At 37.6% G+C, this 27,987-nt stretch overlaps 2 protein-coding genes across 3 annotated transcripts in view; one reads left to right on the top strand and one right to left on the bottom strand.

The window, feature by feature from the left end:
• The first annotated feature begins 9,030 nt into the window (after nucleotides 1–9,030).
• kiaa0040 (KIAA0040 ortholog) lies at nucleotides 9,031–18,181 on the top strand. Of its 2 annotated transcripts, none has more exons than XM_032565524.1 (2): nucleotides 9,031–9,223; nucleotides 14,990–18,181. In XM_032565524.1, exon 2 carries the CDS (start codon nucleotides 15,593–15,595, stop codon nucleotides 15,908–15,910), a length of 318 nt encoding a protein of 105 aa, XP_032421415.1. In that variant the 5' UTR covers nucleotides 9,031–9,223; nucleotides 14,990–15,592; the 3' UTR covers nucleotides 15,911–18,181. The 2 variants fall into 2 exon arrangements, with proteins under 2 accessions (XP_032421415.1, XP_032421413.1); XM_032565522.1 differs by having other exon boundaries at nucleotides 9,031–9,354.
• A 4,112-nt stretch (nucleotides 18,182–22,293) lies between these two features.
• The window catches only part of tnn (tenascin N), a 36,942-nt gene continuing 31,248 nt past the window's right edge, over nucleotides 22,294–27,987 (bottom strand). The window contains exons 14-19 of the mRNA XM_032565933.1: nucleotides 27,122–27,260; nucleotides 26,880–27,031; nucleotides 26,050–26,146; nucleotides 25,755–25,919; nucleotides 25,100–25,263; nucleotides 22,294–23,555 (exon numbers count right to left, since the gene is read on the bottom strand). Coding sequence (XP_032421824.1) covers nucleotides 23,403–23,555; nucleotides 25,100–25,263; nucleotides 25,755–25,919; nucleotides 26,050–26,146; nucleotides 26,880–27,031; nucleotides 27,122–27,260 — 870 coding nt within the window. The 3' untranslated portion in view covers nucleotides 22,294–23,402. The remainder of the gene's footprint in view (nucleotides 23,556–25,099; nucleotides 25,264–25,754; nucleotides 25,920–26,049; nucleotides 26,147–26,879; nucleotides 27,032–27,121; nucleotides 27,261–27,987) is intronic.

Raw genomic sequence — 27,987 nt, 5'->3', positions numbered from 1 at the left:
CTTTTGAATTCTTACTTTTTTTTAAAAAAATACATTAGTACACTGTGTTACCCAGTGTATGAGTAATTGAGGTCAGGGGAGGATTGGTTTACGAAACTACCAAGGATTTCCCCAGTGGGTTATTGTTTTAACCCATGGAGAAGCTGTTGGACTCGCCCTACAGTAACTCAGCAAACTCTGGGCTTCTCTAGCTCTCCTTCACTCCAGTCAGGCAGATCTCGGCACATTTAAGAACAATCACTGAGAACTGGTTATTATTTGCCAAGGTGTATTTGTGAACAAACCAAGTTGAAACACAATTGATTAAACTCCTACCATAAGATTGCAGCTATGGTAACACAACACCCAAACTGATTTCTTTGGACTAATCAAATATGAACCAAACTGAATTTTTTTTAATTCACGTCTCTTGATTTTATTAAATCAAATTTAGTACGATTTTTATTTGCAGTAAACAAATGTCATAATTTTAGAGCCACAGTCTGGCTCTAGAATTATGACATTCTAGGGCCCCACATAAATTCAATCATTTGTGTGGGGCGTTAAGTAGCTGCTTGGTTCGTCTATGACTTTGACTGCCTTGTCATCATGTTATTCCTCAGAGGAACATTGCCTGACAGTCACTGAAGCTGCAAGCAACATTAAACAAGTCCACAGTGGCAGAGTAAGACATAAATGGGGGGCTCAATAGTCTCATGGACTCCTTTTCCACCTGAGCACCTGCCCTCCAAAATGTCTGTGCAAACCGCTGCTGATAACCACTTCCTGTTTGGTATTGATCTATAACCAACATAATGCAAAAATAATGCAACTTTTTACTAAATGTTATCAGTATTCTGTCAATCTAACTTAGATTACTTGGTGTTATTTATTTTTTAAATATACCTTTAAGCACCTTCTTTTGTAGTATTATTATTGCATCCAGCAGGTGGTAGTCTTTCCCTCTACACCCTTTAACATCACCGATCTTCTATGTATGACAATAATCTCTAGTATTGTTAATGTTTTTTTTTAATTAACACCTGAAAATCTTGTTTTCTAATGAAACCAACCCAAGCTTTTGTGCCATTATTCCTTGTGGATTGTTTGGCTCAAAAACAGACATGAGCAGCACTAAACATAGACCTACAGCGAAAGATGTTGGTGGCAGCATCATGCTTTGGGGTTGCTTTCTCAATTTTTTCAATACAGATTAAATAATGAACTAGTTGTTGACCCAAACCTTTTAAGGCTTTACAACAAGGCAAAGGAGTTAGGTAATATTAAAAAGCCAGGATGTGGCAATCTGATAAACTCCTAGTAAAATAAAAACTTAATATTGTTTTCATTCTAAAGGTGTTTCAACAACATATTAGTGAAAGAACATGCAAACTTACTGTTCGCAATCAGACTGTAGCAAGTATGGCTTTAAAAATACAGAAATTTGAACATCCATCATTTGTCGTTTCTGGGTAGGGCAGAAAGGTGAGGATCTAAAAATGATCTATAAATATTAATTCAAAAATAATAAATTGGCCACTAAATAGTGTATCTCAATGTAATCTGAATTACTTACGCAACCTTACCACTTCTTTTTCAACAGTGAATTTTCCCGGACAGACTCCTCCTGTTAGTTGTTTTCTGGAGGAAGCTAACTAGCCAATCGTGTGTGGTTGCTAGGTAAAAATAATAAACATTTGGCCAATCCGCATCGCTTAAATCAATGTCTTTAGGATGCCCCTGTCATAGTACATGCCCGGTAAGTTCTTTGTTGCTATGGTAATAAAGTTGAAAATGGCGACAATGGCAGCAGAGGGAATCTTAAATCCCCACCTTGAATGACAATGCAGAGGATTTTACAGATGGTCGGTAAGCTACAGCGTCTGTTGCTCAGTGTGCTTTATTAGTTTTAGCAACCATATTGCTCTCTTTTTCGTTGTTTAGTTTTTTCTGTTAATCAGCTGGACAACATTGCTGTGTTTTTTATGCTTATGTTGCTCAGTTGGCATAAAGCTAATGCTACTCTGGATTATTGGTAACGTTTCTTTTAATTGGTAACGTTAATTTGGTCCTTGTTGCCTTGTTTGAGTTTATGTTGCTATTTTAAAGCTAGTATTGATATCATGATGTTTGATGGGCCAGATGGCCATTCTGATGTGGTGTTGTACAGGGAGGCGCCTGTTTGCTGACTCAGATATTTGAACATATCACTTATATTTTGTTGAGTGCCTTATTGTCAGATAAATCCAGGTTTTGTTTGGTGTTGTGGTTTGCAGCAGAACAGTCCTTCTGATTTTGGAGTTAATTTATGTGAAGGGCCATAAATATTTCATCCTGTACCAGTGGGTTCTATTTCTTTATTTTTTTTAAGTAGAAATGCCTCTGGTGTCATTAGTTGATTCTCTTCAGTTTGAATAGAATTCAGCCTGTTGTTTGTCCAGAGTTAAACCTACATAGTTTGGTGTTTTTCACAGGTTTGAGTCTGACTCAGTGTTAACAGGGGTAAAAATAAACTGTAACTAATTGCTGTTACTGCATATAAATATAAATAATTTAAAGTTAAATACTTTATATTTTGCAAGTTACTGTACAGATATTACTTTTAGCTTTTATGTTTTTTCAGCAGCAAAGACGTGTCACCTTGCTGATAAATATGTTCATGTGCAACAATATTCAACACATTTACTTATCCACCACTCATTGTGATGCAGTTGCTCTGTTGAGGTGCAATGTTAATAAAACTGTGAACTTTGGCATGCCAAAAGCTACAAGGACAAATCCCTGTGAAAAAGTAGCTCTAAAGAACATTTAAAATTCATCATCAGTTTCCCTTACATAGAGAAACATCAAGGACTTATAGCCATTTTACAATGACATCTCCACTGGAAAAAAAAACATTTAATCAATTTACCCTTTTTGCTCCAACGTAGAACATTGCTTTAAGGTTTGGAGTATTTGTTTGGCATATACTCTGGTAAGAAAGTTGGTATCTGAGAGTAAAAAATTAGGACGTGTTTTGTGTTATTTTGGTTTTGCATAAAAACTCAATTTACAGATTCAATAAAAAGAACAGCAAATGACTTTTGTGTATTTGCAGCAGCTTTTCTTTCTTTTCCATAGTCTGAAAGGATACAGTCAACAAAAGGTCTGCTGTCCTTATTAAGCCAGTCAAGTTTCAAAGATTTGACCTTACTGGAGTCTCAGTCAGTGCAGTTATTTTTAACATGAGTTAACAGTTACTTTATCTAAGTAGTTTTGCAACCTAATTGGACCAAATTATGACACGGTCTCTGGAGAAAACACAGAATTCTGGGAATTCTGGAGATTTCTGTTAATAATGATGAATACAAAATCCTTTGGACATGGTGTTTTATGACAAAAGTCTAGCTGGTCAAAAACCTCCAGAGACTAAATAGAAAATTCAATCTAATATGTATAAATCTAATCCAAAATGTAATTATTCATATGCCCTGACTAAAAAGATCAATAATACAGAACTAATTTTGGAAAATTAGATTTTTGTGCAGATGCATGAACAGCTTCTTATATTTAGCTCTGCGTGGTTAAAGAAGCAGGGCTCATTTCTTTTATGTAAATTATCCTCTTGATTTATTCCATCATTTTTTTGCTTTTCATCAGCAAAAAGCACACCAGTTCAGTTCTATCCATCTGGTAAAATATCCACATCTCTGGACAGCATTGAACACAGTACTGGCCATGATCTGAGGCTGATGAAAAGCGGCGTTGTGGCCCACCTGCAGCCTCCTGTGCTCTCCCTGAGACTCTTACATCTCACTGAGCCCAGAACGTTAACAGGCCCTGGCAGTCATCTGAATAAGAGGGAGGTACAGCCCAGATTTCCCAGTTAGGCTCTCGCTGTGATGGAGTTGTAAACACTGGGGCATAATTGGGCGACCGGCCGGTGAGCAGCTTGATTTTTATCAGACATTTATTGATGCTCAGAATGTCGTGAGTTGGAATGGGAAAGCATGAACAGACAGGGCCTCTCGTAAATCACAGAAACAAGGGAGACATGAAGATTTGCCCATTGACAACTTCAGTGGGGCTGAAAGTGAGGTTAGGATTGGCATGCTGGTTAACTTGATGCTATGTTTATGCTTTAAGTGGGATCTGTATTCTTATTGTTATAATGGTTTTATTCCAAATGAAACACTGGTAATTAAATTTGTCAGCATATTTGAATAAGTAAGATCAAAGAGTGAGTAGAGCTCCTGTTGCCCCCATGGTCGTTTTCATGGTTACCTTTAATTAAAATCCCTGACAAATACCCATAGCAATGTCTATGAAACACTTATAATTTGTAAAATATAAACTCGCAAACACTTACAAAATATAAGTTTTGTAAGTGTTTGCGAGTTTTTTTACTTTCTGCTGCTAGATTTAGACCAACTAAAAGGTTAAAGCTATCTCTAAAAGTGTCACATTATGGCCTCACTTGAATACGCTGACCTATAAATGTAGACTTGAGCTCATGACTACGTGCTTAGATGTAGAGCTTGACTACATAAGAAATAAGAAAAGAATAAAAGAAATACATCTGTCCATACATCATTTTTAGATGATTAAGGAAAGCAATGCTTTTTTTCTTCATGATTTAGTTTTCCAACCTCTCATAACATCTTCCTCACACGCTTTACAATGCTCCACTAAGATACACATTGGATGAGAATAAGATACATACATTTTGCATGAGAGCTGTTTAAGTCATTGTAGTAAAAAGTTGCTGGAATGGAGTCAATATAATAAGCACAGATTTAGTTAAATAATGTAAGGCGTTGCGTTCTATATGTCAAGATAGTTTTCATCCAGTGGCAGCATTCTTACAAAGTATTCATCCCTCTTCAACCTTTTCCCATTTTGTCACATTACATCCACAAACCTCAGCAAATTTTGTTCGGATTTTACATGACAAATCTATTTTTGTCTGAAATGTTGCTATTGCAAAAAAGTTGCTGAGTTGTCAACTGTGTGGTGACTATTATTAACTGCAAACATGCAGACATAACCTGGTGAGCCAGTCTATCAGTCAAACCTATTTGACGGGAGAGCAGAAGATGACAGTGGTTGATGGTTAGACCTTTGCTGAGGTAAATAAGATGGGGGTATAAGATCGGCTTCACATGTAAGTATCGGTTGGTCACCGATCTCCCAAAATTAAGGAAATCGGCTGGGCAGTGTGCTTTGTGTTGTTATTCTTCTGGAAGGTGAACCTCTACACCAGTCTTAAGTCTTTTGGAGTCTTACCAGGATCGTTCTGCATTTAGCTTCATCCATCTTCCTGCCTACTCTGACCAGCTTCTCTATGCATGTTAAAAAAAAGCCATCCCCACAACATGAAAGTACTGCCAGCACACTTTCCTTTGGGAATAGTGTGTTAAGGGTGGATGTTTGTTTTCAGGCCATACTCAGCATTTTCCACCTAGTTGAGATCCTTTGACCAGAGCATCTGACCACATCCACGTTTGTCATATCTGCTACAGGGCTTGTAGCAACATGCTAGAGAAGACGTCTTATAATTTTGTTTCAAAAATGGCATCATCTTTCCTCCCCTAAATAAAATAAGACTTGTGGAGTGTACCGCAAAAAGTTATTACAAAATTTTTTTCCACCTGAGCTGTCAATCTCTAAAGTTTTCGGGACTCACCATGGACCTCTTTGCTGATTCTCTTATTAATGCTCTTTTTACCTGGCCTGCTAGCTTAGGTAGAAGGCCTTGGGGTATATTGAAACGCACTAGATTAATCCCTACTTTAAGAGAAGACAAGTCCAAGTTGATCTCCTGAACTAGAAAGCTGCACCTTTGTCTGCATTTAAAGTATTTTGTGCAATCTGCTACTTAATTACAGCGTTGAAACAAAAAACTGTGTAAACAGTTGCAAAACTAATTATTTTATGTAGAGAGAATGTTCACCTTTTTTTGGCCAGGCAATGTATCTTCACAAAAACTTTGCATTTACTTTCATTCATTTTTGTAAATCAATTTCTATAACCTAACCATGTCCCTAACCCTACATCGAACCATTATCAGTACACGCCTAACCCTAAATCTAATCTAACTCCTGACCCCAAAAACACTTCCTTTATATTAAGCTCTAGCGTTTGGTCACAAAAGGCGCAGGACCTCACAACTTTGGAAAAAAAGGACTGTACAAGATGAGAAATGCTAAACACACACGCACTCAAAAGAAACAAAACAGGGAAGTGCATTCATGACATAGTTTATTGTTGTGTGACCACATAAGGTCATTTTGTTGTTTTTTTTAGACTTGCTATCTGCCTTCTCAGAAACATGAGCAATGAGTCTGTTTTCAAGTGATGAAGAAAGAGCAGTAATACAGGGCAAACATGTTGCCTTTCTGAATGCACACAGAATAGCTTGTCTGCTGCGTTTTGGTTAGTCTTTTTTTTCATAGGTCTGTATATCCTAGGAAACCCTAAACATCAACATCTCAACAGTGTGACTCTATAATCCCACTAGACATTATTTTCCTGCTTCCCTGTCTGGAAATGACAGACAAGCAAATAGGAACTTGAAAGGTCTTTGTTGATTGATGGTCAGCCTTTGCTAAAGAAAAATACTTTCCACTCCTCAAGTGGATTGCGTCTCTCTGTTTACTTATGTAGTTGAGTAGCCAGGGTATAAAATCATGTCTAAGTAAGCTGCATTTGTCATATGAGAACTATGCTGAGATTCTTATGTAATAAAATGCTTAAATAGCAGTCTGACTTCATGTGCAACAAGGAACCCCTTGTGAAAACCTTCAGTTTACATACCAACTAATAGCTGGATTATGCAGCACAAGAAGCAATTCCTTATAAAGTGAAAAAATGCGTTTTCCCATTGTGTTACCTGGATTCAAACATAACACGGCTGAGTTACTCTTCAGGTCTGTCCCTGAGGAGACTTTATTGGCCGAGCTATTCCTGGACACTTGTCAGATCCCACGACAACCTCATTTTAGTCACTTTTCATTAGCACTCACATACAAGAACTCACAGAAGCACACACTGTTGGATCCTTTCTGGCTCAAGTTAGTGTATTGTCAGAGCCAGACAGTTGCTTTGATCGGTACTGCTCTCTTACATGGCCCAGTAATTCCATAAGCCTTTAGTTAATGCTCCTGGTAATGTCACATGTACTTTTTGCCTTTGGTATCATGCTTGTCTGACCAGTGATCCAACATAAGCTCAGTGGTCTTTCCTGTAATTTGTTCAGCCATAGACCTGAGTTGGATAAAAGGATGTATTATTTGAGCCTTTCCCTCTTAGGTGAGACCCACTGTGGAAAACCAGATGGCAGCTACACCCATTATAGCGCCAGGTCAAAGCAGTATGAAGTGAAGAGTAAGGTTTCACAGAGGAAATGGGACATATACAAGAGGTCAATGCAGTAAAAATTGAAAATGCAGTGTTCCTGGAAGTAAGAAAATGTATGAAGGGCTTGTTTTCTAAGAGTAATACTGTTTCTATCAAATAAATGGCAAAATATTGTAAAATATATCCCCCGTGATACATTTATCCAGTTACTCATTCTTTCTGCCGAAAGCAACCGAGCAGCATCTAACATCCAGAACTTTCAGAATCAAATATTCAAATATCTTTACGAGATTAAATGTCTATCCATGCATACAGGATGACTTCAACACACTAGTTTCCGAATCTGCAAATGGGATATACACGTATAAAAGACTTTCATATAAAGTGCCCTACAGATGAATTTCCATCAGGGGAAGTGTTGCTTTGCCGAGACCATTAATCAACTCTTTCTTGATATGACTGGACACACTCAAGCCTTAACAGCTGTTGGGCTGTGCCAATTTCACTGTGTGGCAGTGAACACACTGCCAGTCAGCCAGCACCCTCTGGGCTCGTACTGCGCATTGGCGTGTGCGGGGGTGTGCGTGTGTGTTTGTGTGTGAATGGCTGAGAGTCAGGCACACCTGCAAGATGTGGTGAGACTTGCCTCATCAAATCTCTTGAAACCATGCCCTGCAGACACAGAGGAGCACACTGAAAGTTCAGTCAGTCAGTTGATCAGGAAGTAGGCTATGTGTCTTTTTTTTTTGTTTTTTTTGTTTATCAGATGAAGTGCTACAGACAGTACATTATCGCACGGTCGCAGCTGTGCTGTGATCATGCTTCAGACTTTATTTGAAGTGAACAAAGAAACCATTTGTTAAAGGAACTGTAAATAGTTAAACTGTGCAGCCTGGAGATACTTCTCCTTGTAACTTCTGCAACTTTTTTCACATTTTGTTACATTGCAGCCATGTACTTTAATTTATGTAACTGGAATTGAATGTGAAACAATTCAATTCCAACAACAATACAAAGTGGAGCATTTTGGAAAAGGGCCTTATATTTTTATTCAATCAAAATATGTCTTACAAGTAAATAGCAGTTAAGGTTTGTGCTTTTTAATTCAATCAAAATATGGAAACATTCAAACAGCATAAACACTTTTACACCATACAGGCTCAGGCTGAGCCTGAGGCTCACATTGTACATTATGTGAGCAGATTTACAGTTCATAAATCAGTACATTGAAGCTCAAAGGCTTTTCCTTAGAGGAGGAGAGATGAACCCCTCTGTGTCCCTTTCGTACTTGAATACAAAATCCTATTTTGCTTGACTGAGCTAAGAGAGAGCATTGACCACAGTGCCACAGGCAGGAAGTCAAGGTTTGTGAGTATACACACTTCACATGACGCGTCACATTCATATCTTGCTTTCATCCAACTCTTTCACCTGCTGTTTCATTCACCATTTTCATTTCCCTTTTTTATTCTCGATTTGGGAATTAGGAATGGGTGGACTCTTGTTTTGTTATTATGCAACATGCCTCCACCTTTCCTGCAACATATCCTGGTGTTGCAAGGTCTTCATGTCAGGTAATGTAACGCAGTAGGGCATGTTTATTTCTAACTACTTCCATAGATAACTTTTGTGCTTGAAAATATAAGATTCTTCATGAATTTGCTTAAACTTTCTGCCTTTCTGGCTGATGTCACTCCGTGCTTGTTGTGTGGGGAAAGTATGGCAACCGCAAGAATCCAGCACCGTGCAGGAAACATAACCATAGACAGAGGGCCCATTCTTATACAAAGTGGGCAGGGACCAAAACACACACACTCACAGAAAGAGGAGGAGGAGGAGTATGGAAAACACGGGTAGAGAGAGAGCGAAACAGGAACAGAAACTGAAGACTTGTCAAGATGTTTGGGTAAGGGGTTCCAGAACTGAAGAGAACACAGCAGAAGCCAGATGCCAAACTGAAAGGAACAAAAGTCTGAGCAGCTGACTGGATTAGACAGGAGGGGTGACCTGACCTGCTGCCACAGAAGTGCCTGCGGGGTAAGGTGCTACTTTCAAACACTTCTTGAACGCATGTAGCTTCTCTAAAACAGTTCTAAGTGATGTATTTGAGTTTGTGAGATGACTTTACAGAAAGCTGATGTTTCTAACTCCAGACTCCGTTAACAAAAACAGTTGTTTTGACTGTGGCTAGACACAGCAGGGTGTCTGACAGGTTGCAACAATGTGCTGATGAGTTTTTTCCTGCCTTTGAATTCTCCAGAATGTCAGTAACAAAGCCTTTTGGGCTTTTTAAACAAAAGCTCCCAATGAAATGTAGCTTGAACTGAAATACTTAACTTCCAATGCTTGAGTATATATTTAGCTATTTACAAAGAATGGTAACTTCCTTTACTTCTCACTTCACGAATGTCCTCAGACTCACTCATTTCACTCAGCGAGGATCAAGTTGTCACAAGCCGGAAGTGTAATAGCTCTGCTTAATATTACTTCAGAATATCTGAGAAAAATAACATTTTTTTTGTTTGTTTTTGTTGACTCGTCCTCTGGAACAAAATACTTTCTTTTGCAGTTGACTTGAAATCAAATATTTACATACGTAGACCTTATAAAAATATGCGTAGATCAAACTAAAATCTTCATGTAGAATTACTAAAATTACTTCTCGTTGCTAAATGCCAGATAATTTTTTTTTTCCATTTTCCACAAATTTAGAAGTCCTTTAGTATTTGGTAGAACTGTTATGAAATAGTTTGCACTAATTTTGACTCAACTCCCCCTCACAGAACTGGTGTGAGCCAGGTTTGTAGACTGTCTTGCTTGTACACACCTTTTCAGCTTTAACTACAATAAGTGAAACTGGGCTTGGGGCTTTGTGACTGATTTGGTTGAAGAAGAATTTTATCTGATATCTTGAAATGCTGCTTTAATATTTTTAGGTTTTGTTCTTTCCTTTTGAAAGGTGAGCTTCTACTTTGTGAAGCTCACCTGTCCCTCCTGCAAAACACCCTTTTGGGGTGGTCATGCTGCCCTAATTCTTTCTCCGTTGGATGGGTGTCCTTAATGTCTTTTGGAGACATTACTCCAAAATCTTTATGTTGCTTTTGAAGTAATGTCTTCTTCCTCTCTGAGTGTCCTTTTAAGTCTTATATTAAGACAGGACTTAATAATGACACTATGTAACAAGGTTCACAATCTCATAAAAATCATTACATCATCTCATTGGCTTTTCTAATTTATTTAAGGATATAGTAGTTTCAGTATGTGTAACATGGCAAATTTGAAGAAAGAAAGAAATTATCATTACATTGGTAATATATAGAATTCTGGTAATCCTTAGTGACAGCAAACAGGCTAGGTTTTATTGGCTATAATGTCAAACAGTGAGGACAATTTCTAAATTAAAGAGCAAAATGTCCGAGCTCTCCGTACTTATCGATGATGAATAAAGAGGGATCTGCTCTGACTGTGTGCTCAAGGGCAAATCATTAAAGATTCCTGCGATGCCTTCTGTCACTGCTTTGCCTTTTAGGTCACACATGCTCCCTAAAAAGCAGCAGAGGGCCATTTCGGTGCAATCAAAACATTCTTCTCAGCCCCTTCCTGGCTTTGTGTGTCTCAGAAATGGTCTTTTCCTGTGTATCAGTTGCTCAAGGAGAGCACGGTGTCATGAGAAAGTGAAGAGGCCACTTAAAGTCAGGAAAGGCATTCCAGCAAGATAACTGAAAGACGTGATGTGATATGCTTAAAGGCCAGAGTTGATTTTCAAGTCTGAATATTTTTGCTTTAATTTGTGCTTCCATAACGTCACAAAATGAACCTCGGATAAGACTGTCATTCTCACTGCTAGTGGCCTTGGTTATCTAAGTCCAAGCATGAAACAGTGTAAACAGTTTTAAAAAAGTCTGTGTATACAGCATAACAGTTATCTTTTTGGAGAAACAAATTGATAAAGTAGGTTCAGATTAAACTATCAGTTTTCTTTTAATCTTTGATTGTCCTGACAGTGTTAGCGTAGTGGTCTTTTTTTTTTTTTCCAGGTAAAGAACTGATGACTTATGCATTCCACTCCCTGACTTTACCCACTGATTCATTATTTGCTGCCTTTGTTATGTGACCAGACTAAACCAACACCTCCCCTAATTTGTGGCTTCATCTCTCCCACGAACACATGGCTCTGAAACTTTGACTTGTCATGTTTTTAATGTGAGTAAGATTCAATGCACACAAATGTGCTGCAGTTCTATAAGAGCCATCACAACATGTACCAGCAGCCAATTATCGTAAAGGATGAAGCAAAGACAACAGCACCACCCACATGTAGGAAATTTTATATGTCCAAAATTAGCACAAATTGTTTCCATCCACTGCTGTTATTAGTAAATTGAGTTCTTAAGACAAAAAATCCCAGAATGACATGCATGCAGCCCTTTCAGGTTCTTAATTTAAGGTCTATAGTAAAGTACTTTAAGCCCAGAAACCTAACTTCTATGGAAGTTAGGTGTCAGCATAATATGGTAGAAGGAAGTGCTGATTTGGTTTTTCTGAAGTATTTCTCAGAAATGAGATCATTAGATCACAAATGGTGATCTGCCTTTTCAGTCACACATGCTCCCTAAAGCTTGAGCTGTGAATTACTTTTAGTTGTGAAATTATACATCGATTTAACCATTGCAACAGAAGACATACTTGACTAGATAAACTGATGGGAAAACAAAGAGAAATACAATTCTAAAAGACACTTTTGATCCAAACTTATGGATTCTCGTTAAACTTTGACCCCAATATGATTTGAAACTGGCAAAATGAAACTGTGTAAGACGAGTTGATCACAAGGCTTTTTTTTTAAAAGGTCAAACTAAGTTTTGCCTCGCATTTTAAATGAAGGTACAAGAATCTGGATGAAGTGTGACTGTCAGAATTCAGTTTTCTTGAGAGTGAATGATAATTTTCCACAGCTAATAATGATATGGGAATCCAAGTCACATGTTGCTTTTGTTTCAGTCAGTGCACTCATCTAGACACACAAACCAAATTTCATGGCAAACATGAATGTGCACATAATATCAGTTATCATACATACATAATATCATACATACATAGAAATGTGTTGATTTGATTCTAAATAAGAGGACACTCCAAAATAACTGCAACCGATCTATTGTCTTTTTTGGAGCTCTCCGCTTGTTTATTTAGACACTTTAAGCGAGTGACTTCCTGTTGAGCACATGAACTCGGGTTTGTGGGGGAAGGTTAGTGGCTCTCTGCGGATAAACTTATTTCACACATGAGGCGCAATGCACGGTGACAGCAAAGCCAAATCTATTTGCTCTCCTCTTGCAGGTGCATCACCGTCTCTCTCCGTTTCTCTCTCTCTATCAGGAGCAAGTTAATGTGAGGTGAAAATCTTCTCCCCTTCCTGCAGCCAGAATGCAAATACTGTTGAAAGCGACAGAGCATCTAAAAGAGAACACTTGAGTGAAATGGTGTTTGAAACCATTTTAAAAAACAATTTAAACAAAGATGTTGCCTCAAGGGGTTCAGACTCAAACTGTTTCATTACAAAGAGGAGCAGTTTGGTTTCTGTGCTGAGTTTAATTTTGCACATCCGAAGCAGAAAGTTCCTCTTGAAGAGCTGCTTAATAAGTTAAACAGGTCAAATGGAAGCACCGTATTTCGAGGGCAGATTTCGCTCCTCCGCTGCATGGGAGCCATTAGTGTTGTACGCAGCCCCGGCTTCAGACGAGTTTAACAGGCGGGGGCATCGACTGATTTTGGGGGGACAAAATGAATTTACGTAGCTGAACGTAGACAACATCATCAGTAGCCTACTGGCTACTTGTTAACAAGCGTAAGGTGTTGTACTGTTATTAGCTAGTCATCTTTTAGCTAACATTACCTGTATCCAACCCCATTACCATTCTAAGGTACAAACAACAAACAGCTTCTAGTCCAGGAGGGGCACGGCTGACTCTGTGGAGGGGCAATGCCCACCCATGCCGCCGGGCCTAGGGTTAGGGATAGGAAAAGTTCCGGTTGAGGAAAAGAACTCGCCCTTTTGCAGATTTATTCTGCCTTTTTGTCACATTTAAAGTAAACGTTTCAGATAATCAAACGAGTTTTGAAATCAGTTAGTGATATTCTGATTAAAGATAAAAATCAGGTTTTGGAAGTTAGGGGGAAAAAAAAGACATCCAAATCATCAATAACCTGTGTGAAAAAAAAAATCCCCCCTAAACTTAATATGTAGTTGTGAAGCTCTTTGTAGACAATGTCCATCAATAATTTGCAATGACTGGCAGAGTCTTTTTTTTGTGAAGAAATTTCAGACCACTCTTTGTTGCCAAATTATTTTAATTCAGCCAAACAAGAGGGTTTTTAAAAATGAATGTCTTATATATGATGAAGTCACATAATCTCAATCAAATTAACAGTAAGTCCAGATTTTAAGTAGGTTTCATTAGTAATATGTGAAACATTGATCAACCTATTTCGTGGGCATTTGCTTAATGATTTTTCATTAGGACATTTGACAAAATGTAAAGTTTGCTGCTTATTTCATAAATGATGACTATGATGGTTTTATGTTGTAAAACAATTTGAACTGCCTTGTTGCGGAAATGTTCTATTCAAATAAATTTGACTTGACTATAACTAGTCAAAGATTTTGGAATGGACATAGTGGTGTGCTTTGGGTTGTGATCCTGCTTACACCTTAGCATAAGGTCACAAATGAATGACCTGATATTCTGCAACAAGATTTGGTGCTAGCGAGAGAGGAAAAAAAAAAGGTTCCACTAATGCTTCCAAGTTGTCCAAGTCCTTAAGTAGAAGATCAACCTCAGACCGTCAAACACCGTCTCTGGGTTTTGTTTAGATGCTCTTTTTCTGATTATGTGTTTGTTTTCTTCCAAAATGTTCTTCACTAATGTAAGTGATTTCTTGATTTTACAGCTTTTATAGTAATCAAACCGCAGTTTGGCCAGTGAAACTGAACCAATGAAACGTGGCAAATCATACTTTCAAAGAGATGCAATATTTATTATATTATTTATTATATTTTTATAGGGGAAGTATTTTTTCTTTAAATAAACATAATTGTAAATTGGAAACTGATTTCTGCATGCACTGAGGATATTTTAAATGCTTGAGAGGCAAAAAAAAGCTAAAACAGAAGAAATCTGTAACAAAGCAAAAACTTTTCACAGCACTATACATTCAGGAAAGTCTACTTTAACAGGTCTCACTCTGGCCTTTCTGCCCTCCCTTTCGTAGTTTCCTCTGACACTCTGTCACACTCTCCATCTCAGCGGGACTCTTAGGAAGATTGGTTACCTCTGTCTCCGTCTCGCCTTCCCTCAGACTCAATCTCCCCTCGATTTTGTCCTCCCTTTTTCCGCCTTGCCTCCGTCTTCTCTCAGCGGGACCCTTGAAGGGATCTGCCCTGAATCCTGAATGACTTCTCTGCAAATTTAATGAAAGAAAAGCTGAACCGAAAAAAAGATATTCTAAGCTGACATTGACAAGAGGAAGGAGAGCAGGAGTGGAGATGTTTAAAGGCAGAAAGATGGATTGGAGTCAGGGAAAGCCAAAGAGGGTAGAAAGATAAGCCCCGTCTGCCTGGAAGCAAATTTCTGTCTGTGTTAATTTTACTTTTCTTCTGTTTGTTTCGCAGCCTCAACAATTCAGCAGCGTGACAAAACCAAGCCGAAAGCTAAAGGGCAACAGGACTTGAGAAAACAATTAGAGGAATGCTGACCTGCATAAACAAACTCAGCTTAAGATTTTTTTCCCCCCCTCCAGATTAAATCACAACAACAAGGCAATTTCAAGAAAAGACACTCCTACAAACAAGCAATGTTTTGGTCCTTATAAGAGCAAAACAGACACGTTCTAACAGCATCCGTAAGGTGAGCTTCCAAAGAGGAACAGAACAGCACAAGTTTGGACAGATTCGTCACATAGAGCTGTGCCTCGGGGTAGCTATCTCATCTGGGATCTTCATGAAGAATGAGGAGCATGTGAAGTTCATTGTCAAGTCACTGGAAATCTTTGTGCTGATGGCTGATGAACTGACTTGTGCTCAGAGAGTTAAATGAGATATCAATCAGCTTTTAAAGTTGAAGCTACTCACTCGTATGAACAGCGTAAGTCGGTTATTTTAGTGTGCTGGCAGCGTTTCTTTTTCATCGCAATATAGACCTCTAATCTCTCTAAAGCTTATTAAAACGCTTCTGGGAGTCCAACTCAAGTGATTGAGCTCTGCAGGCCAAACGTTATGGAAGGGAAGTTTCATAGTGCCCAGGATTTTTTCAGCTGGATGTGGACCTTGGTTGTGGACAAACACAACCAGGGGGTCTACAACACCATCTGCCTGGTCGTCCTGCTGACGCTTCCTCTGCTAGTCTTCCTCACGGCTGTGGTGGTGTGCTGCCACTGCTGCTGCTGTCGCCATGATGGCAGCTGCTGCTGCTGTGGAGGCTCTTCGAGGTCGGCAGCGAAAAAGAAAAAGAATTCATCCTACAACGAGGATTTGTGGATATCTGTAAAGACTGGACCGACTACTCCTGATCGAGTCGCTATGGGAATGGTGTGAGGATTACCTCTGTACAGGATTACCGCACTGGTGCCGATCAGTAGTTGAAAAGATGTAAAACTGAAATTCTGGGATGTGGATATCATTCAAATACAAAGAACTTCATATTGTCGTGGGCATACACATGGCTGAGACGAGCTTGTTTTTGTATATAAATACTTGTCACTTTGTATTCACATGATGCTGTGTGTTCTGGTTTTATGACAGTGTTTACAGCATTTTTATGAGCTTTTTTTAGTGTGTGGTACATAAAGATGAAATATGCAGACTGAAAAATATATATATATAAATGCAAGTGTGTGTGCAGTGTGTGTGTGTCAGGTAGAGAGGCGTAGAGTTATTGGGAGAACTTTGTTCTTAGAGCTCCCATGTGAAATTCAATGCATCCATATTTGGGACAGGGAGCAGAGGAAAGGTTTGCTCACTGCTCAAACAATTGTACTAGCACCTATTTTTCAGAGTGCAGACTGAGAAAAACAGCAGTGATATCCAAAGAGAGCCTTTATTTTATTATTTTTTTAAAAACCATTTAGTGTTGTTCAATGAAAGATACATTCAATGTTCAATGAATGTACGTTCAATGTCCATACATTGGAATCATGGACAGGGTTCTCACATTAACGGAAGATGAAGAATAGAGGCAGTTTGTTATGCAGTCGCAAGAAAACAAATTTAAATAATTTGTTTTTAGAAACTCACTGTATGCAGTGTGTGTATTATGGCTCTTTTTGGATTTGAAGCTCTGGAAAAATAAAATGTCATTTCAAGATACAGAAATATACTTATTCACCAGTTTGGTTTTTGATTGATGTGTGTTTCAGTGCACTGCAACTTAACCATTGTGAATGCAAGACACTGCTTCAGAAAAAAAAAAATTGTGAGTTTGATGTCAGGTTAAGGGCACTATACGGATAAAACAGTTGCTCTTGCATAGAAAACCTTACAGAAGCACTTTGGAGTTTAGACAGAAGGTGACAGAAAAATAAAAAGAAAAAGCTATTCTGCTACTAGGCATTATGACCACACTTATGTGTATAAGTTATGTATATGCGGACAATTAGAATATAGTTTTATTAAAATTGCTAAGCAATCTTTTGTTTTACTATTTTCTGAGTTCCCTCAAGTATTGTGTGTCTATATATAAATATGGTATATGTAAACACATGTAAAGTAAACAAGTTTGATGAGCAGTTAGTTTTGTTACATTTCTGAAATACAGAAAATTCAAACTTTAATGAAATTGTATAAGATTTTGCCACATTTTTTATTTTTTTTATACTTTTAGCAACTTCCTCAAAGGCTAATTAAGCACCAGTCTGTCTGCTGCATCATCATCTTTATTCATTAGCTTACTCCGATACCAAGTTGGAGGCCGGCCCCTCTCATTACAGCTCGCACAGACAATATCCCATGTGGAGAGCAGAGATGTCTCTTCTGCTTAATTTTTGCTGTATAAAAATCCTGTAAAAAAACTAATAAATAAAGCCTTAGTATGAATGTATAATATATAGTGAAAATCAGTGCATAAGGCATCTGCAGTTTGTGTTTGTCAGAGAAAATGTATTTGAAGTTTGCAGAGTCAGTTTGCATTTTTTGCATCCTTACTGTGAAAGACTTTTTGAGGCAGATTTGTGATGAATCACAGACAAGCTGTTCTATTTCCTGCCTTAGTATAGATATGAGAGCAACGTCTTTTTCCATCTTTTCCATTTACACATGGCTTATTAAACTTCAGTATTCAGTTATAGGCAATAACAAAGCCAAATGCCATAAATGTTTGTGTCTCAAGTTATTCATACATGAATAGCAATAATTTTACTTGTTATACGCATTACATTTAAGTTGCAACCTATCACAAGTATCTGCTTATGATTGCATATTTTTAAAGTTCCTCTGAAATGCCATAAAATGAATCACCATTAAATTTTATTTTCTTTTTCACTTGATCAGACAAAAGAGATATTTTTATGTCATCATCTGCTAAGAATGCCCATTTAGTTTTCTGAGGGAAAATGAGTTTTGACATGTTTTCAGCCAGTCTAAACATGCAAGACATTTTTTTTTGTTTATTTGTTTAAAAAATGCTGACTTTATTGGTTTTCTTTTAATTATACACTTGGCTAGATTTTATTGTTGTTCTGAATCCATAATTTATCGAGGCTTGCACAACGATCCAGCACGAAGTGGAAGCAGACAGGGAGAAATATTATAATTTTCTCAGTTTCTGCTTAACCTTAAGAAGTGGGATATTAAAGTTTGAACACAAAGCAATTTTGGTTGCGTCTACACTGATATCTTCATACTGACAGCTTAGAGTCTTAGACAATATTAAGGAAAAAAAATACATCTATCCATGTATGTTGCGTAAAGTAAAGCTCAAGATTATTTTTACCAAGTGTCATCATTCGGGTGCAGATTTCCTAACGTTCACAGCAATAATCAAAACAAAAATTTGATTACTTAACAGCTCTGCCTATATTTTATTCAAATAAAATATAACTCTGGTTTTGCAGGATTCAGGTTTTTGTTGCAAGCAGGAAGTGAACTGCTAGTTTGAGCAAATTGGGTGCGTTACTTGTGTTTTGCTCTGAAATCTGTACAGGATATTTGTTACTGTCACTAGAAACAACACCTGAAACAAATTTAAACATGTTAATTTATTTCTCTTTTCTCAAATAGTTTAATTTTATATCTTATTAATGATATTTTTTTACCTTCAAAGTGACAAGGAATTGGGGGCATCCAGTGGATCGAATGCACCATATATGAAGACTACAGTTCTCACAGCAGCTATCCCTGCAAGCTTCATTTGAACCTGAACCGTTTACTACATGTTTACCCCTTTTCTTTCTGCCCTTTTTCCTGTAAATCTACAGATGAAAAAAAGACAGCTACGACCACAAAATATAAACAACAAAATAAAAACTTAATAAACTTTAAATTTATTAAAGTTTATTAATAAACTTTAATCAGTCTCCAAGTATAGACAGGTAGCTTAAACATACAATTAGAAAGTACAGAAAAGTAGTTTCTATATTGCTCATTGGCCTTTACATCATGGAAAAAAACATTTTCTGCCTCAGGCTTTTAGCTGAGGAGACATTTTTAATAACTTCTCTTTCAACGCTAGTTGTGTTGTAAAGCATGACCAAACAGGAATTCTTCATAAAACACATAGCAATTACCTAATTGCCAAAAGTGAAAAATTTCCTTCTTACATGCTTCTGCTGCTTCATACTGTTGTCATCATTAAAATTAGGTTACACACTCAGATTGTTGTTTTTTTTAAATTATTTTATTGACCCATTTGGCAAAACAGTTGATGAACCCAATGTTAAGTTGTATCCTGGATAAGATAATGTCAATGTCAACTTCGTCCTTTTAATAATAATAATAAAAAAAAAAAAACTTCAGTCTGGTCGATTTTATATCTTCATCCACAAAGTTCAAAAGACAACATTTAAAATTAGGTATTGTTTCATTAAAGGTTTATATTAGAACAGAAGAACAGGCAATAAGCAGAAAATAGTTTATGCAATTTAAAATTTTTTTTTTACATATTTGTTAAAGCTGTCAGCATGTTGTGACAGTATGATGATTGACAATGCTAAGACCCGCCTCCTGGTTCTAATTGGTTGTTTTTAGGGAGCACTGGGAAAAAGAAGAGGAGTGTGATTTTTTTCACAGATCATCTATTTTGTACCATACTGTTACAACATGGTGACAGTTTCAACAAATATGTAAAAAGAAAAACAACATTTTTTCAAAAGTTACAAATTGTAGCTTAATCCCAAACGGAAAAATCTGCATGATCAAACAAAATGAAAAATATTATTTTGTATTAAAAGCATAAGTCTCTACACAATTTTCAGTAAAGAGTAACTGAATCAGGTGATTCACCGCTAAATGACATCAAACCTCAGAATTGGGCTGGATTAATTTTGAGTTTATATTGCGCAAACCTTAGACTTTTGTTTCAAGATTATCGGTGTCTTCACCAGATAAAAAAGCAAACACAGCAATAAGCCAAGGGGAAACAACCTGAAACAAGTAAACAAGAATCATTGGAGACATGATTAGGTCACATTACAGACCAAATAAGACCTAATCAGGGTGGAGCTCACCACAGTGCATTTCGGAACAGCCAGATGGCAGATCATCCAAGTAGGTGTTGTTGTGTGAGAGGAGCAGTTTTTGACCCAAACATTTTTGTACCAAAGCAATTGGTAAGAAATGACCTGTTAGAGCGATCTGACCTGATAATCCATGACAATGTTGATGAGCAATACTAAAATAGAAGCCAGTAGGGATCATTTACTGCCAACATGCAGAATGCTTACTATGCCTGGAGGAATCATCTGTGAAATTGAGGTCAAACAGATCTCTTGCTGAGGCACAGTTCACTCTTGTGATCTAAACTCTACATAAAATGCTTAATGAAATTTAATGAGTTAAACATAAACCTTTGTCTTCTGTAGTTTTTTTTTCTCCACATCACAGACCACATTTTTAAACACCCCCTTGTTTCCTAACCAAGGTCTTGCAAAACACGTCAAAGTGAACCTTAAGGGAAGTGTTGACCTGAATGGCACAGGCAGACAAATGGCATATGTATGTCGGCAAACTCATATTGTCCTCTGTATATATTTAGACACACAGAAAGAGGGAAGAAGAGAAGAGGAAATCAGCCAGCTCTTCCCACTTTCTGTTTGTTCTTGCACTGAGCAAAGCACTTACCTCTTAAAGCAATGGTAGAAACCAATCTCCTTAAAGTAATTTGCTGCCACTGTCTCAGACGGCCACTTGCATCACTGAGCCCTTGTGAGACATTTCATTCCCAAGCTGAAATAAAATACAACGGCAAAAACGGTTGTCACATTTTATGCATCTGCCTTCTCAGCGTCTGATGGATTCTGATGAGTAAACCGTAAACAACATTATCCTTTCACATTCTTCTTGGCTATTGTTTTTGGAACAACGCTGCAAAACTCCTGTCTTGTTTGATTAAGTCATATCTTATGTCTAAATCTTTTTGTCTTTAAGCGATTTGGTGTGCTTCTTGTATCCTTTAGCTATGTAAAGTGGTTCTCACTGTTGGTAGATTGTGACAGAGAACTGAGAAATAGTTTCGAGACCAGACAGCGAACAGTCATCAGTTCCAGCAAGGGCAGTTACTTAACTCCTCTATGATGAAAGAGCTCTGTACTTTGGAAACTGTGGTTCTATATTTAAAGGCAATCAACTAAAAGGTGGTTTACACAATTACGCAATTTAGAAAACCAAACCGCACTTAAAACGAGTGTGAACCTTAAAACTTTGTGCTCATGACCAGTATCCATGTTGGAGCTTTGGTGCCCTTGACAAGATTATGGTCTGACCCGCTGAGAATGAAGGTGTAGTCAGTTTATTGGCACATTAAAATGGACTGTTAGAGCAACCATGTATCGACCAGTGTGCTCAATATTTCTTCAGTGAATCTGTTCAGGACAGTTGATAGTACATAAGATTTACCTGTTTGCTGAATGCAGCTAACCGACAACTGGATGTGTATAACTTAGCCAGTTATTTAGTTGAAAATATGGGTAAAGCAGAGTGGCTTGCACTTCTATAGTTAGACAGCAGTTACAGTTGTGATCCTTGGCATAAAAACCCCCCAAAAAACAGAGCTGCAATATGCTACATCCGATAAGCACAGATAAGCTGAGTAAGCGGGAGATGTTCAAACCAAACGACACTTGGAGCTGCTATGTCCCTCACCAGCAATAAATACCAGGTCCAATATTTAATATAGAAATATTTATGTCAACTACATTCAGAAGAATATAATAATAAATGGAGCTAAAATAATGTTCTTTACCTTTTCATTCAAAGTTTTTCTACCCTATTCTGTTAACACTAAGAAGGAGCTTTATCTTTAGCTTCATCTTGTGAAGTGTGAAATGTCTTGGCCATGAAGAATTATTCTAGAAATTATTTTGCAGAATGGGCTTCGTTGGTATGACTTTGGTCGAGATGGAAAAAAGGCGAGCTCCCCCTGAGCGCCATACGTAGAAAAGCCTACGTTGAGTCAGGTTTGGCAAAAATCTTGACCAATCATTTCTGTAAGCTTAAAACCACAACACTCCGTCATAATGCAGATGCACCTGAATCATTCCAAGGGTTTGGATTTGTCCCACAGCAAAATAAAATAATGACAAATGAATTGATCTCTGATTTAAAACACACACACAGCTCACTGGAGATAAAAAGCGAAAAATGAATCAAAGCCGTGTTAACTAGTTTCTTCTATGACTACTCCTAAGCCTTTGCCCACATCCAAATCTTACAGAGGAGCTGCAACTACACAACACAACATAAGCCTAAAAAAAGATTGAGAAAAGGGCAAGGAACTCATTAAAAAAGATTTATTTTGTGACACTACAGTGAAAAAGCATTAATAATGTCAGTTTGAAAACATAATTAGTAAGGAAAATATTATTAATACGGATCTGATTTGAAAATGTTCAATAATTCTAATTAGTTACAAAATTTTAAAATGAAAAGCTTTGCAGCATAAAAAATGTATAAAGTTCAGCAACTTCAAATCCATTCTGGCAGATTGGCTGAAAGGCTGATTTATGTTCTCTATGTCCTTGTCACATAAACTGTGTTTGTGATAAGTGTTAAGAAAATCTAATTAAGCAAAGTAGGAGCCAGCGCAACATTAATAGCATCTGTCAGCTTTCCAGATTAAAAACGGGAGTTTGGTCATTCAGTTTTCGAGAACAGCACAAACAAATGTCATCGTTATTGACATTTGATGGGGACACGTCACATTGATTGATATGAGCTGTCCCCCCTCATATGAATGTAAAGCAGGAGCAATTTGGATTTTCGAGGCTGCAATCAGTTGTTATTTTCTGGCTTGTGTCATACCGGCTTATGTGATGTGACAGTGTTGGATGCACAGTGGCAGCGTAATCAATAGAGTAAGGGCACATGCTTCAGCAGCTGACAAATGAGCCATTCATTAAACACGCAAGTAATGCTGCTTCCTTTTGTTAATCCCGTGAGGATAAAGTAAAATTGTAACGCTACTATGACTCCAAAACAGGGTTAAGATTAATATAATAATAGGAGATAAAAGAAAAACTTTATTTGGCATCATATTTTTTCTGGTTTTTAGTGAGGTTGTCTAAAAAACAGCAAAACACGATTGCTAAAAATACATGTTCTTCCACGTAGCATGCAACTTAATTCAACCACGTTTCTTGTTGACCATTTTTCCCCACAATCACACTAAACCGGGGCTTTCTGATTTGTTTACAAACAAATAATAAGTTACTATGAGTTATTTATGGTCTTCTTTCTCTAAAAATTATACAATATTTGAAGCACACATGTCTACAAAATCCTTGTGTGGTCTATCTACATTTGTACAGAAACACCAAAATCTAGCGTGATCAAAGGTTGATGGTGCTGACTGCTTCTGTTGCAGTTTTTGGCCGCTTTTCTATTTGTTGTGGGCGTTTGAGACTCTACTTTTTCCCTCTCTGGCCATCAGCGATCGCCTCTTTCTGCTGGACAACGCTCCCACGGGTCGGATCTTCATCTCTGTGAAGTCCAGGGATGTTAGATGTCCTTTCCATGGCTCCCAGTTGACTCCCTAACAGCAAAACAGCAAATCAGGAGCACAGTGAGGAGGGCGGGGAGGAAAGACGAAGGTAATAGAATTGTGAAGAAGGCCAGGTAGAGGCAGATTCAGGGCCACAGAAAAAGAAAGTGGCATGACAGACAAGCAGAATAAAAGAAAGTAATAAATACCGGCCTCGGGGTCCATATTATGTGAGTACAAACCTGTTTTGACTGTTATTGCATTTTGGCAGCAAACACTGGAGTAGAGATCTGCAGCAAAAATACTACGAATAGAATCTTGACAAGAACAGAGAAATCCCCTGGCTTTTTCTAAAGTGTCCATCTCTCTAAGATGTAATAACTGCTGTTTTTTTTTTTTTTTTGCCTATCAGACTACTGACACACACTACTGGTTTAAAGCTGGCTCTTGAAATGTGTTTTCTTATCATTGGATGATGGATTTTAGTCATTTTGGCTGTTCCCCAGCATTACAGAAACCAAGCAATAAGCAAAGGGCTGGGAGCAAGTTGTCTTAATTTCTAAAAAAAATAACCTCATGCTAAGCAATTTCCTTATGTCTTTAACTAAGCATAGCTGTAAGAGATCCTACATAATCATGATATGTTTTCTAATAGTTGTGTTATGGTATACTTTTAGAAACTGCAGAAGAGGAAACAGATATTTTTGTGACCAAAGTTGCATGCAAGTCTTCTGCAGAAAATTACCAGAAATATACAGTTCTCTCAGTGGTTATCGCCACTCCTAATGAAGATGTGAAGATATGTAAAAAGTAATCAAATATGTTTTTTAATATTCCAGTAGCATAAAATCACAACAAAAATATTGTGCAAAGATGAAGAGTTAATAAATCTTCCATATGCTGCATGTCGGTCAGGATATATGAAGTTCTATTGACAAAGAATGCTTATAAAATACTAGATAATCCCTCTGATTAAAATTAAAAGTAGAATTGTTTTCTAAAAATGCGTTATGAGTTTATGCTTAAGCAAAAGAAGAGTTATGTTAGGACCTTTAACAAATCTTCTAGGACCTTTTATGTAATTGGGGAGGGTGCAAATAATTGTAAAAAATTTGAAGAACAGGAAATTGTAAAACCTTTAAAACTCTCAAGATTTTCAATGACATCTAATAACGTTATTTGCTGTTACAATTACTCATATTTCTGGGAATTGGTGATGTTGCTTTTGTCTGACTTTGACTGACAGCTAATGTACTCAAGAACATAATAAATGGAATGAAAGGGGTTAAAAAATAACTGTAATTAGAAATTAAAAACAAGACAAGGGGAAAAAAGCAATGTAACAAAATCAGACTTAAAAAAATGTATAGTGTTCTAAAACCTCATCTAAAATTACCAAAAAATGTAATTTCTTCCCTTTTAATACTGTGACCACTTAGACTACCCTAAATGTTGTTTTACAAAGGAATGCTACATTTATCTTGCAACTACGTATATTTACTTCACAGAGGCATACTGAACACTGACCAGACTCATTTTGAAAAGCATTCAACAAGCCAGGTGATAAAGGCAAAGTGTCCTCCTTGTTCACTCACCACGCTGTGTGCGTTGTCTCCCCATTTACCATTAAGGTTGGCCAAGTGACAGTTTGCATACCACCAAGCTCCTTTGTGGGTCCTGGCACAGTTAGTTAACGCAAGATCATTATCTGAATCTATGGTGGTCCAGGGCAGGCCTTGGTGGTAGGTCATGGCATCACCTGAAAGTCATCAATAAAAACAAGATTTCTGTAAATACTTTATATTGGCTTGTATTCATCTGCCTAGGTATTCTGAGTCATGTTTTAGAAGCAGAGGTATTTATAAAAGTAGAGAGGATTCAGGCATGTAGTAGATGTTGCCTCAGCAAACTCTGGGTTATATGCGCACTATGTCTCATTTTGCGTGTATGGATTTGTAGCATATTTAAATACTGCATGTTTTAAAAACCCTTTCGCTTTAAATATTCTGTCTGGCTTACTGTAACCTTTGAAGCAAAAATCTCACACACTGCTAAAGTGTGTTTACATAATGGTTGGTGTACACGGGGTTTCAAACCCCTCAATTACTGCCCCCCATCTGTCTTGTTTCTAAATCTGCCATCCCATTCTCAGTATGCATCACTGTATGTGGGTGTTAAAAATAAATTAGAATTTATGAAAGCAGTGCTTCCAGTTCTCACATACACAGACTTTTACATACTGAGACCCACCTGCTGTCCCTCTGTATTTGCCAATGGTGAGCTTGAATCTCTGTCTGACCGGAGCGATCTTAAAGTTGTCATAAACGGCGTGCGCTCTCTCTGAGCCCAGGCCCAAGTCGAACCTGATCTCATACTGCGTGGGAGTGTTGGTTAGCTCGTGTATCTTATCCAAACCTGTGACAGCAAATAAACAGATGCAGAATTTGAAGGGAGTATATGATGCACAATTACAACGCATATGAGCGTGTTTTATAGTCTGCAGCTAAACCTCCCCCCCACAAAATAGAAACACAAAGTCGCTCACCAATCCAGAACTCCTCTGTCAGGTTGCCAAAGCCTGCTATGTACTGCCTCCAGCGTTTCATGAAGTCCAGATTCCCAGTGTTACGCCGCTGAAGTACCTAAAAGCATCAGGAACGAAATTGTACTTACAGATGCTGGATTAGAAATATGTAAGAAGAAACTACTCCTAGATTGAGTAAAAGTTCATTTTAAGATGGGCTTAAAACTTGTCGATATTTTCTGTATTGAAAAGTGGTGAAGAAGTATTTACCCCTTTACATGTTTTATTGTTTTCTGCATTCTTTTGTTTCACTTAAAGGTTCAGATCAAGGAAAAGCAGATCCAGTTCATCAAACTACCACCATCATTTTTGAATGTAGGCGTTATATTTTTTCTGAGATGTTATGTTAGTTTTGCCAAACATAATGAAATGAACACCTTTCATTCCAGTCCAGTCCACAGAATACTTTCTTGAAAGTCTTATGGCTCATCAAGATGATTTATGCAGTTTATGAGACAGGCCTTTCTGTTCTGTTTGATGAGCTACGGTTTAAGAGTTATGCTCTGTCTTGGTCTCAGCACGACGGTCAGGAGGAGTGTGGCAAATTTCACTGTTGGACAACTGATATATTCACATTCGACAAATAATATAATCTAATACCTTTAGATTAGACTATTTACTCCAAGATGAGGTGAGTAAATAGACTCACCTCATCTTTGTCTAACAAAAAATAGCCTGATGATTTGAAACCTTTAAGTGTGACAAAAACGCAACAGAAGTTTGCTTTTTCACAGAACTGCATTATATACTAAAATTCTACATAATTTGAAAAGTGAGTCAAAATGATATACCAGCCAACCGCCTCCATCGGTGGTCATGTCACAGTAAACCTGTATCGGCTTGGATTGGTTATTATGAATGTAGACAGTATAGACGCCATTGTTTTTATTGCCGTTCTTCATTATTTGTCCACAGTCCATAGGGAAGGGGTACAGCAGAGCAACTAATAACAACAAAGGGAATGAAAGTCATATTAAAAAATAGAATACAATGACAAATAGCAGAAAATTGTTCTTAGTTGAAGAATGCTGACCTGTTTTGAAGAAGGTCTCCACCACCTTACTCCTTTTGCTGCCCCTAAAGGCGTAAATGGTGACAATGTACCTCTTTCCCCTCTCCAGCTTCGACGCAGCGAAGCGTCTCTTGCTGGAGTCAAGCCTATTTTCAATAGTCTGGTAAAATAAAATAAAAAAAACAACATGTTTTTACAATATGTGCGATGATAATTATCTTCATAAGCCTATCATCAGGTCAAGTGAAGATTTAGATGAAATTAATTTTCATTCAGTTTTTGCAATCTATTCATCCTTCATTTGTTTTATCTGTGACCACAAGAGGTCAGCCTTTTAAAGCACTTAAATTCAATGTCATAGCTTTTACAAAAATAGGAATCAGTTACGGATTTTAAAAGATTAGAAAATGATGCGAAATGTTCTCCAGACTCTGCTTTCAAGCAAGCTATTGATTTGGACACCACACACCTTCATTAAAAGTTGTGCTTTTTGAACATTCACAGTTTTATCAGCATTTGAGACTAAAGGAAGAGTGGAGCGGCACTGAATGCAAGAGGCATTGGGTCCGATGTGAAGTTTACACAGCCAGTGATAATTTAGGAAGCCATGCCATCTGCTGGTGTTGAGCTACTGTGTAAAGTTCAAAGTCGGTGCAGCTGTTCCCTTGAAACTTCAGAGCACTTAATGCTCAACTCTGCTGACAAGCTGTACAGACTGATTTCAGAACTTGGCATATACCCACACTGCTTAAAGTAGCAGTAAATAGTTGAAGGACCCTGGAATCACTGTGCTTGATTAGCCAGCAAAGTTGAGCAACCTAAATCCAATCGACAATCTGTGGGGAACAGTCAATAGGAAGATGAGAGACACCAGAACCAACAATGCA

The sequence above is a fragment of the Xiphophorus hellerii genome, chromosome 6 (assembly GCF_003331165.1).
Source record: "Xiphophorus hellerii strain 12219 chromosome 6, Xiphophorus_hellerii-4.1, whole genome shotgun sequence".
NCBI lineage: Eukaryota > Metazoa > Chordata > Actinopteri > Cyprinodontiformes > Poeciliidae > Xiphophorus > Xiphophorus hellerii.
This window is presented reverse-complemented; position numbering and strand designations above follow the sequence as displayed.

Excerpts from the sequence above, each read along its gene's own strand:
- kiaa0040 (XM_032565524.1), top strand. The coding sequence starts at position 15,593 with ATGGAAGGGAAGTTTCATAGTGCCCAGGATTTTTTCAGCTGGATGTGG.